This window comes from Limulus polyphemus, unplaced genomic scaffold, assembly GCF_000517525.1.
Source record: "Limulus polyphemus unplaced genomic scaffold, Limulus_polyphemus-2.1.2 Scaffold91, whole genome shotgun sequence".
Lineage (NCBI taxonomy): Eukaryota > Metazoa > Arthropoda > Merostomata > Xiphosura > Limulidae > Limulus > Limulus polyphemus.
This window is the reverse complement of record NW_013665701.1, coordinates 627,049-648,631: the sequence shown is the minus strand read 5'-3', so window position 1 is coordinate 648,631 and position 21,583 is coordinate 627,049. Positions and strand designations below refer to the sequence as shown.

The window sequence follows — 21,583 nt, the reverse complement described above, 5'->3', positions numbered from 1 at the left end:
CCACCACGGGTATTGAAACCCGGATTCTAGTGTTGTAAGTCAGCAGACATACCGTTGTGCCACTGGGGGGCCTTAATGGGCAAGAGAATGTGAGGGAGGAAGTATTATTGGAAGTACATTTTTGAGTTAAGAAAATGTTAACTTCCAAAACATACCTCCTCTCACACTACAGCTAGAAACCCACATTTATAAGGTGAGGGCATTATCCATACAGAATGCATCTGCATAGATCATGGGTATGCTAATAGATTAGCATATTAGTGGACCCAAACAGGTAGCTGAGGTCCCACTGCCACATTTAGACTGCAATATATATATTTGTGAGTGGATCCCAACCTGTAGCTGGAATCACAATGAAAAGGTAAGCAACACCAAAGTGGAGAAACCTTCTCCTCAACCTGAAGAAGTCCAAAGGCAACACCCCAAACTCAGAATGACAGGGTCCTGTATGCTATACTCAACCTGAGGAAACAGGACTCCTCTGGTCTGGAATTATGAACACTCATCCTCATTTCTCAATCATGTGGGCAAGGTAAATTCCACTGGTCCCCAAAATTATGGGGAGGACATGGAACAAACTGTGCTCAACCAAGGACCCAGGATTGTACCATGCTATGTTTGGAATTACGAGGAGTCAATGGACCTTCTTCCACGAACCCCGTACTGAAGCAATACTGATCAAAAAGAAGGACCACTCTCAGCCCAACCAGATAGCCATGTGTCAAATCCAAACAACCGATATAACGAGCAGGCTCCCACATAGGCTGGTGCTTCTCCTACCAACATCTGTGAAAACATATCCAAGGTCCCGGGTAGGAGGACCCCCAATTTTGTCCTCTTCTCCAAGAGTGGAGGAAATTCACTCAAAATCTTTGGAAGAAAAGCCTCTGTCCACCACCACAGTGACTGGAAACTGGGTGTGGTAAAGATTCCCTAGCTCTATTAGTAGAATATGGGGATATAGTGCATTGGGGAGGCCTAAGGAACAGTGCAATAGGTGAAACAAAGTTTCTTAAATTTTTACAAGCAAACTGCCCCAATTTATGAAATCTGATGATCAGAAGGGACGGGGAGGATCCCCTTATACTTTACACATGATAATCCATGAGTGGTGGTCCAGCATAGTACAGTAATACCACCTGGTCTGCCTTTATCTGTTGCAACCTAGATAAAATATAGTGTGTTAGTGGTTGCTAATGTGGATTTGGTTTGACTGGGCAACACTTGCCACAGAGTGGGACCCTGTGAAAAATAGATAAGGAACTCTAGAAAGGAAAGAAGAGACAAGATTAGTAATGAAAATACTCACCACCAATTTAAAATCTAGCATATTTGGTTAATATAGTGACGGGTAGTAGCTGAAAACCCTCAGAGAAAGATACTGTTAGATCATGCAAATAATGTGAGATAAAAGTATTGGCGAAGGCCCAAACAATGTCCTCCAGTTGGTTATTCAACCATGCTGTTAAGGGCATAGAAATGTGACAAATCTGATGAGATGCAACTCACAGAAGTCTCCTCACCTAAAAAGAGAGCCCAGAATACTTGATATGGATCAATCTTAATACACACCCCATCCCGGGAAACTGAAAGGTTACAATGGATAAAAGACCATTGTCCAGCACCTCTGAAAGCTTTAGTGCAAGCAACATAACACTTAAAAGGCCCTCACTAGAAATAACAAACAATCAGGATCTGATCAGTCATAGAGGTGCTAAATAGCTGTCGGATGAATCGGTGAAAAGGATTTATCCCCTTCCCTGGCTGCCAGTGTCTTGGGTAAAAAAAAAGACTTGTCTTGGTATAGAAAGATGTAAGTAGAATGATAAAGCATCCTGTGCACGTGCAGCACAAAAAACTCTGACTGGTAATGTCCACAGGCCAGCAACAACAAAAAATAATCCTTAAGAGAAAGGTGATACATGAGGCTAATGGTTCGAACAGTTGTCACGAAAGAGCATGCAACATCACCTTTATATCTTACTTAGGTAACTAAATGGGTCATTTGGACGAAGGACCCAAAATGATTTGAGGAGGCCAGAGAGAGCACAGGAGACTCAAAGAATTTCCGTCTCTTAGAGTATTTAAAGGTAGCCGATAAGGCTGCTTTATATAGGGAGATTGTGAAAGATGTGAAACTCTTGTGAAAGAGCCAGGTCAACAAGGAGCTATGGTTGGTGTGTCTGGACAAAGTGGGTTCAACCTCCTTGCTATACACCATTGTCGATATGTGTGCCATTTCCATTTATAAAAGTCCATCGTGAGATGATGCAGAGACCTTAGAAGTTAAACCCTGATGCTGTGTGAAGGACTGCATAACCTCCACACACAAAGCTTGAGCTTCAGGATGGATGGGTGTTAAGATGTTGGAAGTAAGTGTTAAGAAGTAAGTGGAAGAGGTAAGCACACCTGAAGGTACTGAAGAAGCAGTAACCAGGGTTGAGCCAGCCAATCCAATGCTACTGACAGAATGCAACAAGGGGTTTAACGAATTCTTGCTAGGACTCTGGGTAACAGATGAATGAATGGGTAGGCACATAGGTGCAATCCAGTCCAGTCCTGACTGAACACATCTATTTCCAATGCTCAAGGATGAGGTACCATAGACCAAAATGCTGGTAGTTGAGTGTTCCAATGAGTAGCAAATGCATCAATGATTGGTGTCCTAAACCAAGAGCAAATCCAATGGAAAACCCTCAATGAAGCATCCATTCTGTCAAGAGAATTCAGTTGGGTTGAGGCAACTCATCCACCATGAAATTCATCACCCTCGGAACATGGCAAGCTAGTAGGATGATATGACGGGAATGGGCCCAATATAGAATATCCAGGGTTTGAAAAAAAGAGACCTGGACTGAGCACGCCTTAATGGGAAATGTAAGACACTACTGTGGAATTGTTGGAGTAAAGCATGACAACCTTGCACCTCATTAATTCCAGGTCTTGAGACATCGCCCTTTGAACAGCAAAAAATTCTAAAACACTGATATATAGAGAAGCTTCTTTGCCCATCCACAGGCCCTGGAATTCCAGACTGTTGAGATATGCACCCCATCCCTGAAGCGAGGCATCCATCAAAAGATGGATTTCTGGATGAGGTGGCGGCAGAAGAACACCTATCGTAGTACTGTTCTGATCTAACTGTCATTCTAGATTGAAGATGTAGATCCTGAATAAGGAGACACAGAAACCATTGAAGGGATACTCATGTGTGCTTGTCCCAAAAGAATAAGGGATTCGAGTGATGCCCATATTCCCAAAAGAGAGAAAGAACCATCCATGCAGTGAGAGAGGAAGATACGAGTAAGAATCGGACTGCCTGTTCCACAGTGTGGAGCTGGGTGAGAGTAGGCTGGGCTCGACTGAGATATGAGTTGTAGTAAGAAGAGATTCTTTGGCTCTGATAAGAAATCCTGCCTTTGTTGCTTCAGAATGCAGTATCTGTGTGTGATGTTCTTCCAACCGATAACATGATACCAGCAATAGCCAGTCATTCATGTAATGGTGTTTGCACAGGCCCAGGGAGTGGAGGTGATGAGAAAGATTCATACAATTTGGCAGAACACGTATGGTGCCGATGCCAGTCGAAAGGGCAGAACCCTGAACTGCAGCAACTGACTCTTGTGCGCAAAATGCAGATAGGCATCGGCGACATCAAATTTGGTCATCCACAATCCTGGCGAAAAATGCCAATGCAGAATGTGGAATGACTCCATCATGAACTTTGGAGAATTTAGAAATCTTCTTGGGCACAACAGATAAGACAGGAATAAAACCATAGAATAACTGAAATGACTCTCTCCACTGCCCCTTTGACCAACAAATCTTTGATAGCTGGGGAATGAAGTTCTGAAATCCAAGGATCTGCAGGAGGTGGAAACACTACATGTTGGGGAGGGATAACAGTGGTGGAGGTGTGAACTAAATGACTAATCCTGATGCAATGACCTGTAGTACCTATGGATCCATGATAAAGGTTTTCCACACATCCAGAAATTCTCAGAGCCGAGGCTTCACAGATCCCAAAGGCATACAGTAGTAATCACTGCTGCTGATAGTATTCCGACCGAGTAAAGGAAACTTGTGGATATGGGCGGTATCTATTCTGGGTACCAACAGATCGAGGGGCTGATGCCGGGGGTTGGGACTGTGACCCCCTGTAGGAGCCATGGGAAGTCAAAAAGCTAAAAATGACAGGGATGAATGCAGATGGGCAACATCAACCCTTGATTCCAAAGACTCTGGAATGGCCACAAAAATCAAGGGTCAGAGAAAGGGGGGCCTCATGCAACTCACAGAGAGTGGCAGCAGATTGACCCTCTAACAATGCATCTCTACCCAACAAATCCCAATAATGTACCAGCCAAGAGACTAAAGAAAATGCAGAAGCTGACAATCAAACCAAGGCGGATGCCAACAATGGTCCCAACTTGTCATCAAATTGATGTGGTGATCACTGAGAGGCTTCCAAAAAAGATGTGTAGGGTCAGACTAATCTTAGAAAATTATGATTTGTTCAGGTTGACCACAGACTCCATTTGGGAACCTCACATTTCCAGGACCAGATCTATTCTCAGAGAGTCTCAATATGCTCACACTTGGCAGTGGTAGGCTAAAGCATGTTGTTCTGACAAATGTGGCAGACAAGGCATAGATGTCCTTTCACATGAATGAGCATTAAACCTCCCTGCATGAACGAAGTATTCACTATCAAGGAAGTTGCAGACTCAATAAAAATGGGGTAAAGATCCAAAATATCAGAAACTCGACCGAGATAGCTGATTCAAATCAGCCTCTTGAGAAGCTGACAGAGTAAAGGAAGATGCTGTAAACCCCCCTCCCCCTGGAGAAACACCACCAGACTGAATGTTTGTTTCCATCTCACTACGGATAAGGTCACAGACAGCCTCAAGCAAGAGTGACCCCTCCCCTAATTCTTGAACAACATTAGTTATCAGAGGTGCAGTAAGAGGGACCTGATTTGCCTCCACGTGGATACATTAATCTGTGAATTCATGCCATAAATTGGTTTGCCAAATGAAACTTTTTCATTTTTTTTTAGTTTTATGAAAAATCAAATAGGTAGCATGAAGAACACTCAAAGTATCTCCAACAGTCATACTACAGAGAAATCCGTTAGTGAACACTGTTGAGAAACATTATTATCCAAAGAAAGTGCTTATATACAGTACCAGAATTGAGAGTGCACTGACGTAGGTGGAGTGTGTCATGAGACAGATATCACCAAGGGCAATTAAGTGGGGAATAAAAGACTGGAGGAAACAAGAAAAAATCAGACCAATGCTTAGATGGTCAAAGGAAAAGAAACCCTAGCAGTCAAGTAATAGCTGTAGTCTGAGTGGAGGTAAGTATGATTTCGAATAATAATAAAAGCTCAAACAAAGCAACATTAATCACCATTGAGCAACATTACATTCACAACACTATCGTTACAGTCATACTTTTGCATCAATGAAAACTGCCATTTTAAAACCAAATGTCCTATTGTGTGTTGCAAAGACACGTTTTGAGTTTAAGAATACTGGACAGTTTTTGTTAGTCTTAACATCTGAAAGAAAACTTTGATTTCATATCTTCTTTATGTAGTGGTTATTCAATGTAAAGTAATGATGCCATTAGAAGGCTTTTGTCTTTTAATTAGTTTTATATGCAACTTTTTTTTTTTTAGATTTCAGTGAAGGATTAAAACAAACTTACCTTTATTCTGAAATGACTTCACCTTGACTATTGTGTTTCTTTGATGATGTCTTGATGTTGCTGTAGACCTCTTTTGATAACCAATTGAACTAGTTGTTGAGACTGTAAGGATGCTCTTTCCTGGATATATTACTGTTTGATCCTATAGTTATTACACTAGCTTATGAAACATTTAATAATGCTTGGAGATGGCTTGAATGGGTAATGAAAAAAAACTTATATTAAAGCTTTTCTTCATTACCCATTCAAGCCGTCTCCAACCATTATTAGTCTCAAAGTGGGTTCCTCGTCATCGAATCTTATGAAACATTATCCTTTTTGTTTTTCCCATTTAACACAGGAATATAACTATACATTTATCTAGTTCTGGGGATGACAGTAGGCCTAGACATTTATAGGACTAACTACAAATATTAAGAAATGCAATTGGGAATGTGTGACTAACGATTTTTAGTATAAATGGTTTGTTGTATAAATATACAAAGACAATTCGAAGACATATTTTTATGTTGCACACATTAAGTTATGGCATGTATATCATTTAAGCACATTTGAAGTATAACACAAATAATATGTTGAGCACCATAGACCAGGGACACAAATTGTCCCAAATTGAAATTTTAACATAACAATGTTATGTTGAAACATAATACAACATCTGAAGGTAACCCATTCTAGAGGCCAACCACCCTGTTAGAAAAGTAAAACTGTATTAGATGACAATGACTCCTACCCAGCCAAAATTTATATTTATGTCCCTAATCCTACTAGTTTCACTGTTAAGTATGAAAAAAGATGATGCATCAACACTATCAATTCATTTTACAATCTTAAACTCCTCAATCAGATCCCCTCTAACTCTTTCTTTCAAGAGAAAACAATTTGGGAGATTTCAACCTCTACTCGTATGACAACCCCTCCATCCCAGTCACCTCTGAATCATTCTCTGTACCCTTTCCAACAATTCAATGTCCTTCCTAAGGTAAGAAGCCCAAGACTGAACACAATACTCCAAATGTGGCCTATACATTTTTCACCCATATTTAGACTACTGAATTACTTTAATTTGTGTATTATATTTTTATTTGTGGTATTTAGTTTACTTATGCTCAGAAGCTATTTATAATTACATTAGGACCTAGTGATTATAATACAGTATTCTCATACAGTAAATGGAAAATACAGTTTATAACATAATGGTCTATTAATCTACAAAGCAGAAAGTTAAAACCAAGTGCAGCAAATATATTAAAAAAAAAACAACTATAAAAGACAAAACATGAGACAATATTCTGACAACTATACAATATCCAGGATAGTTATAGAAGCAAAGGTATTCCAAGCACACTTATATTAAAACGTGTTTCCTCCACTCACCTTAATAACTGTTACAACTAAGTCCACAGTTTCATCATGTTATGCAAGAAACATGTACCTCATCTACTCAGTACCAGAAAGAAGAGAAGGGGGAGGGTCAAGCAAGTTACTGGTAAAGCTTCTTTAAGAGTAGCAGCAAATCCATTCAAACACTTCATAAACAGGCTGCGCTTCTCACCATGTGTTTTTAAAAAATTAGTACATTCCACCAAATGATGTTCCTGTAGAGTAATAAAGAAAAAATTTTTTGGTAAGTTCAACAAATCTTTCTATGAAAGGTAATCAGTTTCAAAGAAAAATATTAAATTATAACAGGCAATTTGACTATTCAATAAAGAGTTATTATTGGAAGACATTTAAATTATACAATCTATTCAACAAGTATTTTCTAATACTTTTATATTATGAGGAACAATATATTCCTAATTCTAGAGCATATTTTTTGTGACTTGCATCTTTGCTATTCTTGAACTGATAATAATATATTTGTTTAAATATATCTGAGTGTCTGATTTTTTTTGTAGTTTATCCACATCCTGTCTTATATAAAGTTTTTTTATACAGAACACATATGTAAAAGACTTATTATATTCATCTCATATTTTTACATTCAGTTCTATGTCAGCTAAAATCACACCAATAACAGAAATTAATGTTTAGAGTCTAGAATACAAAATTTCATGCACTTAATTAAAAAAAAAGGAATTTTCTGTGGAAATTCCCCCACTAGACTTTGTCTCAACAATTCCTCAAATGAAAATTTTCAGTAAGGCAAACCTAAACCCTCCATGGAAAATTTGAAAACAAATAATTGACATGATTTAATTAACTGGATTTTTCATTATCTAGTATAATTTATATGCTTGTGTCAATAGAAAATGGTTCAGAGCAGTGTTATTGGAATGCTACAGGTACATTTCACTTAAAATATTTTTTTTTACCCCTAACATTTTACATTTTGAATTATTAATGGTTTTAACTTCAACAAAAGATGGAAATCTCTCCACTATTTTGAAAAGGGTATCTACCAAAGTTAATGTTAAACTTATAAGCCCCAATGAATATAAAACATTTTGTGTAGTGCATCAGAGAACAATCACGTGGCTTGGTAGTGGCTGGTGAGACTTATTTATATTAACTTGCCAAGGCTGTTGCTTGCTATTTCTCTAAAATGCCAATAAACCTTAAACAATAATTCACTAAATAGCTCATACTGATATACAACTACACTGAATTTATGCACCAGCATTCCTACAATAATTTACCAGTAATATTGCTTAAGTACAAAGCAACACAATGGCTATCTGTGCTGTGTCTACCAAGAGTATCAAAACCCAGTTTTTAGTAGTGCGAGCCTGCAGTCTACAGACTTGCCACTGAGTCACTAGAGGGATTCTGCTGTAAACAAGAAGGGTTAAATAACAAACTATTATTTTATGACCATTATCAACATTATTTGGCATTTATATGGCCTTGTTGTGAGCAATTAACTTTCATCCTCCCATTTCCATAACAAGAACTAGTTTATTATTTTGTGAAAAAAAAATATTATGCCATACATATGCTTACATATCAGAAACAACTTAATGTAACATATAAGAAGATAAACAATAGAACAAATACTTGAATATTTTGTGAAAAGATCTTTCAATATTTAAACTATTTGATCTAAAAATTAAATAGCAAAACAACTATATTTGTCTCAGGCCTGATTAAATATTTTGTTAACTTATACTTACCAAATGGTAAGTAAAAATCTGGTGAATTAGTGAGTTAAAGCACAGATATGAATATTTAATTCCATTGACTTTCGGATAGCCATTCCTGAAGTTTAATAGCATTTGCCCTGATTGGCTCCTGAGACAATTTTCAGTAACACCTCTTAAATCTACATAAAAATAGTAGGTACCAAAGTTCATCTACATATAGTACCTATGATGTTTCTACGTGCCAAGCTGAATAGCTTTAATGTTAGCAGAGTTATGCAAGTTTAAAGTATGGCAAAATGCATAGTTTTTTTAAAGTCAAAATTATAGTTTGCACGTTTCTGTAAAACTGGAATTACAGGTCTACTAGTTTGAAAATTAGTATTCATAGCTAGCATAGACATCTATAATTCCTACAATATTTTTAGCCCTGGAAAATAAATACTTTGTGAAATAGTGGATACCAAACATAGCAGAAAATGCCAAGATGTACTTTTTCACCAATCCATATGTACCTTGACTTCTTCATGATAAAAAACTGCAGCAAATCTCTAGTAGAACTTTTGACACATGCTCAGGTTTGTTATTTATTATACAAAACTGTATAGAAAACTTCCAACCATCAGGAGTTTAATGAAACTCATTTTCTAGTCATATTTTCTGGCCTCACATGATCACTTAAAATAAGCAAAATTAGATACAAAAGTAAAATAAAACTGAGTGTATTACAAAACAAACTAAACAAAATACAAAACTGAACTTGATGCACAATTAAGTAAAAATTAATAATTTAACACCATTTTAAATTAAAACTTACAAAGCTGTGGACGTGGCTGAAAGTTACAAAGAAACAGCCATAACCAGTAGGAAACAATGGTTTCAGGTTGGGCATGCCTCATTGATCGTTACAAGTGTGGATGTCAGTTGAGATAGAGAATCAGCACAGTGGATGAATGACTGCTAGTGTTTTTGTGTTTTATAGTTAAGGTATACATTTCTTTATTGTTGCTTTCACTAGCAGTATTGTTCAAAATTTTAATACATCAAATGTTATTACTTTATTTTATTTTCTATTATAATACTTTTATTATCAAAAATTGTTTTGCACTGTTAGCTTAATATATATATTAAACATCAACCCAAATCTCCTTAGCTGGTCATAAATATCATTAAGAGCGAGTGTATCCAACTGATGAAACAATGCATCCTAATCTTTGTAATTAATAAAGTATGAAAAGTATATTTAATTATCAATACTCATTACAATGTTGAATTTTAGTTTCACTCTCTGATTAGAAGCTAATATCAATTAAAGCAAAATGGCACATAAAACATTAAACTGAAAACAACATAAAATAATAATGTAAAACTGTACCAAACATAGTTCAGTGAATTTAAAAAAAAAACAGAATTGAACATGAACTCCTAAAAATAATCTAAAATAAAATTCCAAATTACTACATCTATCTCAATAAAACTTAACAAAATGTTGAATCCAAAGTGAAAAAAGAAATCAGTTATTTATACATAGTACAGACACACTAAATAATACTTATAAATTTTTTTCAAAAAAGAATAAAAACTATCAAGATCCTTCATATAATGAATATAACCTCTAAATGGTGATTCTCCAGTAGGCTTCTCTAGCCCCCTGAATGCCCTTTCTCCTTCAAACAAAGATTCTCCAGGGTCAACTGCTTGTGATTGGCATCCATAGTCACTTTTTGGACATTCAAATTAGACTGACAGAGAACCCAAGCCTTTGTCCAACCAATAAACATAGTCTAGCAATGCATCTCAACACCTCCATTGTAACCTTGCTGAGCTCAGATGAGTCTGTTTCACAGGGGATGAATGGCTACTGATGAAAGATGCTGAATTAGTGTTTGGGCAATTGCACTCCTTTTTTGTTTCTTATGGCAATGTTTCCTGGTTTTATTGAGCCTCTTGGATCTTATGCACCTCCTTCAGATGCTGACTATTATTGTCTCAATGTGTCATAGTGGTGACAGGGCAAGTTGCCATCACTGCTTTTTGGCAATGATGTCTCCTATGAAAGGGGCCAATGTTGCTGGCTTCCCCAGTTGTATTGGACTCCATATCAGATAGTGGAGGTTTCACTGAAACAGTGATAGGTTGAAGACTCAAAGTATTTTCTGGAGTGACAAGCATCCTCTTCATTCAACATGACAAGAAGATTCTATTCCATAGTAGTTGCAACAATGTAAGATTCTCATAACATCATGGGTTTTTATAGCTAAATTCAAGATTTAAAACTCTGAATTGAAATAGGTCAGAAGTTAAATCAGTAATGTAATGTTAAACGTCATGGCCAATTTGGCTACCTCACCTTTTCTACAGAAAAAAATCACCTAGACAGGAGATAGCATACGTGCCACATCTTACTGCAACAATGGCAAATGCATCAATTCTATATTGTAGCAAGAATGTGTTTGTCCAAAGCACCAATAAATGACCAATTCAGACAGCCTCTATGGGAAAATGCACAGACAGTCAACCATACCCCTAACCCTGAAAATAGGCTAACCAGTCAGAGAGCACAACCACCTCACATAAAACAAGTCTGATTACCCAAGAATATTGCTTTGTTCAGTGAGAAAGGAGGGTTAAACTATAAAACAACACCTTATAACAGTAGTTAGAATTAAGATAACAACTTTAAAAGCAGTGACTACAGCTTCTAACACACAAGTTTTACATTCTGTTTACAATACTTACTTGCCTTCTGATAAAAGTTAAACATAATCTAAATAAATAAGTAAAACAATACCCAATTTTACAAATAAATCCTGAGTTCTATTCATATAACCAACAAAAAAATCATGTTGTTACACTACAACTAAACATTGTTGTGCACAAAATTTGTGTACAACAAATACTTTTTTCAGAAATATACAAAACATACAGTAACATTCAAAGTTTTCAAAGAGTTCAATTGTACAAATAACACATTTCTGAATCAAACTACTTGAAAACAATAGGTACATTACATTTTCTTTCATTCTGAATAAATAAGCAAATGTGATTTCACCTTCCTAAAGATTAAGTGACAATATCTAAGAATATTCACTTGCCTCAAATGTTAAATATTCCTTTATCAACAACACTGAAAAGAATAAGTACACCAATATATATATATATATTTCTTACTTATTGTGACCAATGTAGATTATCCCACAACTTTATGATTCCTTCCCAGTGGAAAATCACACACTTATAAATACTTCAGTTCAACACCAAAGTCCAAAAATCAGTCTTTACCAGCATTAAGCAAACACAGAACATGCTGTGTTTCTCTTTCAATATCTAAACCAATCTCTGTAGTCTATACCAAACATATACATCTCAATATTCTAAGCTAACTTCTTTACTTTCCTGACATAGTACACTTTTGTATATATCGCATTCATATACATAATTACATGTATACAAACTGGTCCATATATGACACACACACAGATATATACTAACATACGTATAATATCTCTAACATCACATATTAACCAAACATATATATATCTCAATATTCTAAGCTAACTTCTTTACTTTCCTGAAATAGTGCACTTTTGTATATATTGTATTCATATAAATAATTACATGTATACAAACTGGTCCATATATGACACACACACAGATATATACTAACATACGTATAATATCTTTAACATCACATATTAACCAGCGCATACTTTTATGTAACTTACTATTCAGTGGTAAATATGATAATTATAGCAACCAATACTGACATTTCTTGCAATTTCCACATGGGGTAGGATACATGCAGCACTTTCAGTAGGGCCGGCTTTTGGGTAAGGAAGGCGAGGCAGCTGCCTTGGGCCTTATGCCTTGCTTTTATAATTACATATATATATATTTTATTTGTTAGAGGGCACTGGTAGCTCATATTTACACTGAAATAAGCCTAAGGTGAAGTCAGTTTGCCATATTGAATTCACAAGTGTATGCAGTATTCTTGGAAAGTTATATTATTTTGTTTATGAAATGTGAGAAAAAACAAACAATACAGATAAAGCAGTACATTGTCTCTCTGTTATGACTTATATAGTACTATATTGGGTTGGTTATCCCATAATAAATGGGGTCGATTGTCACATGTGACAACCAACCCCACTACTATAAATAATGCATGTGTTATAGTTTATGTAGTTTAAGTTGTGATATTTAATTAGGAGTTACCTCATAGCTGACATAAAATAGTTTGAATATATTTTAGGGTTAAAACAGAGGCTTTTTGGCTTATAGGAGCATACTGCAAAACTAATGTCATAATGTGAATGAATGTGTATTCTGAATGTAAATTTTGGGCTCATGACACCTGCACACCTGGTCATCAATTGTTTTGTATATGCCACAGTTGTGATTCTTGTGATTCTGCTTAATGATTTTTAATCTGATTAGGCCTACATTTAACATTTTTGTTATTGTTTAAATTGTATTTATTTTTACATTTCATTTATTCTAAAGAAATATAAAATTATTCTTGAAATATGTATGACATTGTATTCCTTGCTACCTCAATCATTATCATTATACATGCATATTTTTATAATTCATCTCTTAGTAATTATGATCATTATAACCAAATTATCAATTGAGGATCATTCATACTATTGCTCCAATACCACTTTTAATTATTAAATAATATTCCTTTGCTTAGTTTAAATATCATAACTATTAATTTTTGTAATTTATATACAATAAATAAATTTATAAATAATATACATTGAAAACATTTTTCTTCATTTTTTCACGCCTAATAATGTCAACCACTTTAGAAACAGGAGGTTCCGCTGGACCATATCGTCAGCATGACATAGGACGAAAACACCCATCTGGTACTAATAAGTGGAAGAAAGTCTGCAAAAGTTGCAGCTGAAATCCAGAAACAGAGCCAATCGATGCTGAAATATATTAAAATTAGCAGTGTTGATATAGATGGACAAGAAGAAAAAACAAAATATGTTAGTGATTTTCAAATAGTAGAGCAAAACATAACTACCATCCCATTTGGTTCTGAAGAACACGAAGAAAAAATAATGGAAGCAGTAATACAAGTACACAAGAAAAACATAAGCCATTTTCAGATAGCCAGCAGACTTTCAGAAGTGATCCTGCACTTTGGCCAGTTACTCTGAACTATAATATAATTGCTTTCTTAGTTGAAATGGGGCGTATTAAATGTGATGTTGTGTATTTCCCCACTAACAAAGCTGGTAGACACTTCAGCGTGGAATATTTTAAACGCAAATTGCTAAATGGGGAATTGATTCATAGGAGATGGTTGATGTATTCCAATTCAGCCGATGCTGTGTACTGTTCTGCTTGTAAACTTTTCACTTTACCTACAGCTACCAGCAGTGGATTGGCAAAAGAAGGCATTCAGGATTGGAAAAACATCAGTGCAAAATTATCTGAACATGAACAAGGGAAAGACCACACTGATGCTATGATGAATTGGATTGAACTGTACAAAATATTAAAAAAGGGAAAGACAATTAATGAAATTGATGGTCAACTTGTTAAAAGTGACAAATGTCATTGGCAAATGGTGATCGAACACATTTTTACCATCACTACTTATCTGGCACAACATAACATGACATTTCGTGGAAATTGGGATAAACTGTTCATACCTAATAATGGAAATTTTCTAGCTTTAGTGCAGCTCTTTGTGAAATTTAACCCCATTATGAAAGAACATAGTTGATGTGCACAAGAGGATAACCATTACCTTGGTCCACTCATTCAGAATGAACTGATAGTACTGCTGAGTGATTGTGTTTGCAAAAAAAATCATTAATCATGTAAAATCAGCAAAATATTATTCAATTTTATTTAATTGAACACCATATGCTTCCCATCAGGTACAGATGAATATTATACTCCGTGGTTGTGATGTAGATGGCAGTGTCTTTGAAGATTTTACTACCTTCATTCCTGTGGAAAAAACCACTGGTGAAGCCTTAACTAATTATCTGTTTGACTTTCTAAAAAATGCAGTTTTCAGTAGATGAAATGTGAGGTCAAGGGTATGACAATGGCTCCAACATGAGAGGGAAACATTCAGCTGTCCAAAAACGTATTCTAGATCTTAACAAATGTGTTTTCTATGTTTCATGTGGATGAAATTCATGGAATTTACTATTAAGTGATATGGCAAGATGCTCAGTAAGAGCAATGTCTTTCTTTGGCATTTTACAGATACTGTATGTTACATTTTCTGTGTCTGTAGGACGATGGTCAATTTTAAGATAATATGAAAGGTCTCACTGTGAATCCTTTCAGTGAAACAAGGTGGGAAGAGGGCGCTGGTGTAGTGCAAGCCATTCACTATCAGCTTATAGAAATCTATGATGCACTTCAGGAGTTAGAGAAGTTCATAACAAATGATGCTACAGCTCATAGTGAAGCTGAGTATGCAAAAATATGATTTTGTTGTAATTGTTGTATTCTGGTATGAAATTTTACATCAGACTAATGTTGTGAGCAAAGAACTGCAACAAGAAACTGTTGACATTACCCAAGCTACTGGTTTGATGCAACACACTGAAATATACTTTGAAGAGTATGGAAAAATTGGATTCATTGATCTCCTGAATATGTTTCATATGCTAGTAGATGACAATGGCATAGAACCTGTATTCAAACAGAAATGGATTCATTGACCAAAAAAGGCTAGCCTCTTATGAATTTGAATTTTTTAATTGTGTGTTGGATACTGTATTTGTACAATCAAACAGAGATTCCAACAACTGAAAGACTAATATGAGATTTTTGAATTTTTGTTCAAAGTTGATGCTGTGGACAAACATGAACTGAAGAGTAAGTGCGAGAACTTAGAGAAGATTTTGACTGACAGAAATATGGATAGCAAAGACATAGATGGAGAAAGATTTGTGAAGATTTAACAAGTCTGAGAGTGACTATGTCTGAGGCAGTTTGCAGATCATCATCACTCTCTGAAGTCCTCAAGTTTATTACTGAATATGAATATGTGGATGTTTATCCTAATACTATCATTGCCTTTCAAATTCCTCTAACAATACCTGTTTCAGTAGCATCTGCAGAACATAGTTTCTCTAAGCTGAAACTAATAAAATTTTATCTATGAAGTACAATGAGCGAAGAACATTTGGTACAATTAACTATCCTTTCAATAGAAAAAGATTTAGTTGAAAAATGTGATTTTTATTCAATTTTTGAATGATTTTGCAGCAGCAAAGTTGCAAACATTTCGCCGATATAAACTAATTTCTCTCATTCAATTTGTTACTATAAGTTTTTTCTACAGATTGTCATTTGTTACCAAAGAATTCATTTATGTTTATTTATTAGTAAAGAGTTCAACTATGTTCATTTGTCACTAAACAGTTCATTTATGATTATGTACATATGCTACCAATTAGTTAATTTATTATGTTCAACTGAAATAAAGATTATCTATAACTTTTGTTTTGGCCAGACCTTGACTTGGGCCTCGCACTTGCTAAAGCCAGCCCCGACTTTCAGACATCACATAATAGTAGTCAACTCTATCTTGAACAATTTCACAAATATGACACAAACCATGGACAGAAATGGTCCTTACTATTATAATCATCCACTCAGGTCATCACATTTTATATTTTAAATTGGAAATATACTCACTCACTCACAGTCTAATATAATAGAAGAACTAGAAACTTACTACTATCAAGGGATAACAAAATCCATTACCCGAGATGAACATGATAAATAACCTTGAAATATATCAAGCAAAATGACAGATACATTTGACAGTTTTTCATATTATGTTAAAATATAACTCTGTTACTAGACTTCATAAAGATTGTACAAACCTATCAGGTTAATTGTGCATGGTGATACAATACAACTTGAACTTATGCACAGGGTCACTAAGAAAGTTTCTACAGGCACAGCCAAAACCAATTCTCAGCTCTCTAAGATCTTACATGACACTCTCATATGTCCTAGCTGTGTATCTAAGTGAGGATCAGGCAGCCTGCTTACCAGAAATGCCACTAGAATTTCATAGTTAGATCAATCAATTATCACAGCACATAAGACAAAATTATTGCTATCAAATATCCTGTGAGAGTAAAATGAGTTGGTATACACCATGCATATGCAGTTACAAGCTTCATATTGTCCTGTATACATGACACAACCACTCCAATTTTCACTGTTACAGGATGTTTTGACTAAAATAAGCCAGAACCTGGTGATTGCACAAAACAATAATCAGCCTTAATCAATGCAAACAAGTGGTGCAGTTACCTTGGAAAATATTATCCACAAACCCATCAACAGTACAACACGAAACCTAGAAGACAGCAGACTTCTCATTATATATCAGGCTGGGAGGCCAGTACTTGACCACTCTCCATCCCTGATAACTGTTTACTTTCATTGTCCACTCCACTCTACCAGCAGCTCATAATCAGATCTAGCATATTCAATCAAAGAGCACAATTCAATACATCCATATACTCATCTCTTTATGGTAAAGGAAAGGCAATGAGGTGTCACTAGATTTACCTGCTTAAAACCCACACAGAAGCATGGTATTTTCTTTTCTTTCTGACAATCACCACTGGAGACAACCAAACATTCTAAACATTGTATTGTCCATTCCTCAACATTCACTCAATTTAGTGCTGATAACATACCTCGTGTTCCAAGGAAACCTGTATTGTAGTTTTTCTATTTAATGCACATCACCTTAATTTCTTTAATAGCATGTGATTATTGTCCAACACCATCTGGTTCCACAAATACACCAGCAAGCTTCTTGAGCATTTCAGAATGAAGATTGCAAACAATTAAATTTATTGGGGTATCAACATTGCAAAGACAAACTCTGAGTTGAGCCTTCCCATTCTTATCATTTGTCACCATTTGCCTGAATGGATTTTGTGATAACTGACTGAAGTGACAGCTTCCCTTGGAGTGCCTGATACATGAGCTTCTGGATAGCTGGGTGTACCGTGTCAGATCATGGTTGCCTCCACAGAGATGAACAAAGAGGAAGTGGAAGAGGTGGGCACTCCCTAAGGTCCTGTAGAAGCAGAAACCAGGATGTAGCTGCTAATCCGGTGCTATCAACAGAACTCAATGAGTTGGAGCAAACCATATTGAGTACCATGGGTAACACATGAAGTGGAAGGAAGCATCCATTGCCAAAGCCTGAAGAAGAGGTACTGAAGATTAACTTGCCAGTAGTTAGGTGTTCAAATGAGTGATCAACCCACCAATCATTAGTGTTTCAAAAGGAGAGCCAATCCAACAGAAAACCTTGCAATGTAGCAACCATTATGTTGGGAGAATCTGGTTGAGTGGAGACAACTGATCTGCTACTGCAGTCATCACCTGTGGAACAGTTAATACAGTGATATGAAAAGAGTGGTCCTGATTAAGGAGATCCCAGGTTTGAAAACAAGGAGCCCTGGACCAAGTGCTCTTTGACAGGAAAAGCAAGACACCTCTGTGGAATTGTTGGAGTGAAGCCTGAAGATGTCCCCTTAATAAGCCCAGAGCATAAGGCATCACTGTTTGAACAGCAAGGACAAAAACGTTATGTAGGTAAGTCCTGTTGTCCATGCATAGACCATGGAATTCCTGACTGTTGAGATAGGAACTTCAACTCTGAAGAGAGGGATTCATAAAGATATGATCTCTGTACAAGGCAGTGGCAGAGGAACCCATATCTTAGTATTGCCCTGACTTAATCACCCCTCAAGATCGAAGAAAGATCATGAATAAGGAAACTAGAGAATCCAGTGAATTGATATTTATGATCCCATGGTTACATAAAGCACACTGTAAGGATATCTTGTGCATTTGTCCCAAAGGCACGAGGGATTTGATTGATGCCCTCATTCCCAAAAAGAAAGAATGATCCATGCCATAGGAGAAGGAGAGAGGAGTAAGAGTTTGGCTTCCTGTTCCATAGCATGGAGCCAGATGGGAGTCAGCTGAGCCAGTCTAAGATATGTGATTAAAAAAATACCCAGACTGATAACATACTGAGTTGGAGCAAGAATAGAAGTCTCAGCTCTGAGAATGAAGCTTCCATTGGTTGTTCTGAAAGTAGAAACCGGGTTTGATGTTCGGACACTTCAAGAGATGGTGCCAGCAATAACCAGTCATACATTGAATGGTGTGTGGGCACAGGGCTAGGGAAAGAGGGTAATAAGAGAAAGCTGGTATTAGTTGGCAAAATCCTGAAATGTAGTACCTGACCCTTGTGAACAAAAAATGCAAAATTAGCAGGATACCTCCACTATGGCAATATGCACATAGAAGCCAACTAAATTGAACTTTGCCATCCACAATCCTAGTAAAAAAAACCCATCTCAGATTTAGGAATGAGTCACTTGTGAACTTTGAACAATCTAGGCATAAATATATAGACAAGAAGAAATGATGACTGGACACCCATCTCCTATTTCTTAAACCCAACAACTGACGGGAATAAAACCCTGGAAGAACTAGCACAACACTCTCTCTCTCTCTACCTCTAGACTAACCAAACTCTGAGAGCAATAGCTCTAAATTCCAAAATCTGAGAATCTGCAGAAGATGGAAACCCTAAAAGTTGGGTGGATAGTGGTGTTGAAGATGTGAACTGCAAAACTAATCGCAACTCAACGGCCTGTTGTGCCCATGGATCTGAGGGCAAAGTTACCTCATGCAGACCCCCACAGACCCTGAAGGTATACAATAATCCCTGACATTGCCAGTGGCATTCCAACCGAGCAGTGGAACCCATGGATATAGGCAGAATCTGAGTACCCACATACTGAGGAGCTGATGTGTGTGTGTGTGTGTGTGTGTGAGGGGGGGGGGTTTGGACCCTCGAAAAGGGATGGAACTATACCTCCTGTAGGCACCAATAAAAGTTGAGATACTAATGGCAACAGGTGTGAATGTAGAAGCTGATAATTGAACCAATGAGCATGCTAACAATGGTTCCAGCTTGTCAGTAACGAAGTTGGAGATCCTGAGAGTCTTCCAACAAGGTTTAGCATTAGGAAAATAACACATTGGATGTTAAGAGTTGTAAGTCTGTAGACATACCCCTGTCCCACCAGTGAACATTGATCTATTCAGGTGAACTACCAACCCACCTTAGAACCCTTAATACTGAGGAGTAGATGTAGTATTTAAGTCAAAATATACATCTACCTGGCAGTGGTAGGCTAAATCAAGTAGTTCCGACAGCCATGGTGGTTAAAGCCTAGCTGTCCTGTCTCCTAATTGAGCAGTAAACCTCACTGCATGAACTACAATGTCTGTGGATGGAGAGAGAAAACTAAATATTTGTGACCAGACCTTACAGACATCAAGTAAGTGAAAGCTCAGAAGCCACTGGATAAAGACCTAAAACATCACGCTCAATGTAACAACTGAAGAAAACAACTCTGAAAATAGCTGATCCCAGAGTGACCTCTTTTTTTTTTTATGTCTTGTAAAGACTGATCTGATTACCATTATTAGGAACAACATGCAAGTTTGTTGTATTAAAGCAAAACAACATTGGGCCAACTGCTATGTCCCTGACAAGGAATCCAAGAGGTGATTGAGAAGCTAACAGAATAAATGAAGGTGCTGGTAAAAGCTAATCAAAATTCTCTGCAGAATGCCCAGAATTACTTGCAATTGCAGCCTTAGAGACCTCTGGAAGAACACCACTGAATCAAATATATGTCTGCATTTCACTACGAATAACCGAGAGTGACCCTCCCCCTTCCCAATGTTGTACGATGCTTGATATCAGAGATGGGATAGGAGAGACGTGATTTACCTCTGTGCCATAAATAATAATCCAGGAATTTATACCATTTATTGGATTGCCAGTACAGTACCAGGATAGAGGGCGCATTGATGTATGTGGAGAGTGTCACGAGACAAATATGAACAAGGGCAATTATGTGGGGTATAAAAGACTGGAGCAAGCGAGAAAAATCAGACCAATGCTTAGATGGGTAAAGAAACCTCAGCAGTTGAGTAATAGCTATAAGTAGGAGCAAAGGTATGTATAATGGTTGGAGATGGCTTGAATGGGTAATGAAGAAAAACTTTAATATAATTTTAACATAACAGCAAATGTACAACATTTCGACAAGGTTTTGTCATCATCAGGTACAAGTAATTTACACTGACACGGATATATACAGTATTAAACAAAGAAATCACATGACTGGAACTGTTGCAAAACTTAGAAGAGGTATCTAGGCACCCCCAGTTTGGTTAATTCCCACCAGCTATAGTTGAAAAACTCTCCAACATTCCCCACAATCATATTCAACTCACGAACAAAATTGACACTAACAAACCCAATAACAGTACATTACACTGCAGTTTACGTTTTGTTCCTGAAACCAGCTCAAGAATTATCCACACTTGGACAAAACTAGCCATTAAACACAATATTCCTGTCAATGTCAAATTCTCACAAAAACCTGGCCCTAAATTAAAATTGTTACTAAACAAACATTATTTGGAATCACACAATACCAACGTCATTTACAATATAACATGCAATAACTGCCCAGAATTCTACATTGGAAAAACAGGAAGAAAATTGGAAACCAGATTGACAGAATACAATAAAAAACCATCCCATGTTTTGCACCATTGCAACTCAAAAAAAAACCATAAGTATATCTATTAAAAACACAGTCATTTTAAGACAAAGAACCCAACAATAAACAAATAGAAAAATACAAAGGAATACC

General features: G+C 36.5%; 2 protein-coding genes across 3 annotated transcripts in view; one reads left to right on the top strand and one right to left on the bottom strand.

Moving 5' to 3' along the window:
- LOC106468788 (dual specificity protein phosphatase 16-like) overlaps positions 1 to 21,583 on the bottom strand; it is a 98,969-nt gene that overhangs the window by 61,188 nt on the left and 16,198 nt on the right. For both annotated transcript variants that reach the window (XM_022397803.1, XM_013929231.2), the window contains exon 2: positions 7,096 to 7,316. The gene's annotated coding sequence lies outside the window, so the exon portion shown is untranslated. The remainder of the gene's footprint in view (positions 1 to 7,095; positions 7,317 to 21,583) is intronic.
- LOC106468728 (zinc finger MYM-type protein 5-like) lies at positions 14,008 to 14,550 on the top strand. Its single transcript, XM_013929175.1, has one exon. The coding sequence runs from the start codon at positions 14,008 to 14,010 to the stop codon at positions 14,548 to 14,550; it is 543 nt and encodes a 180-aa protein (XP_013784629.1).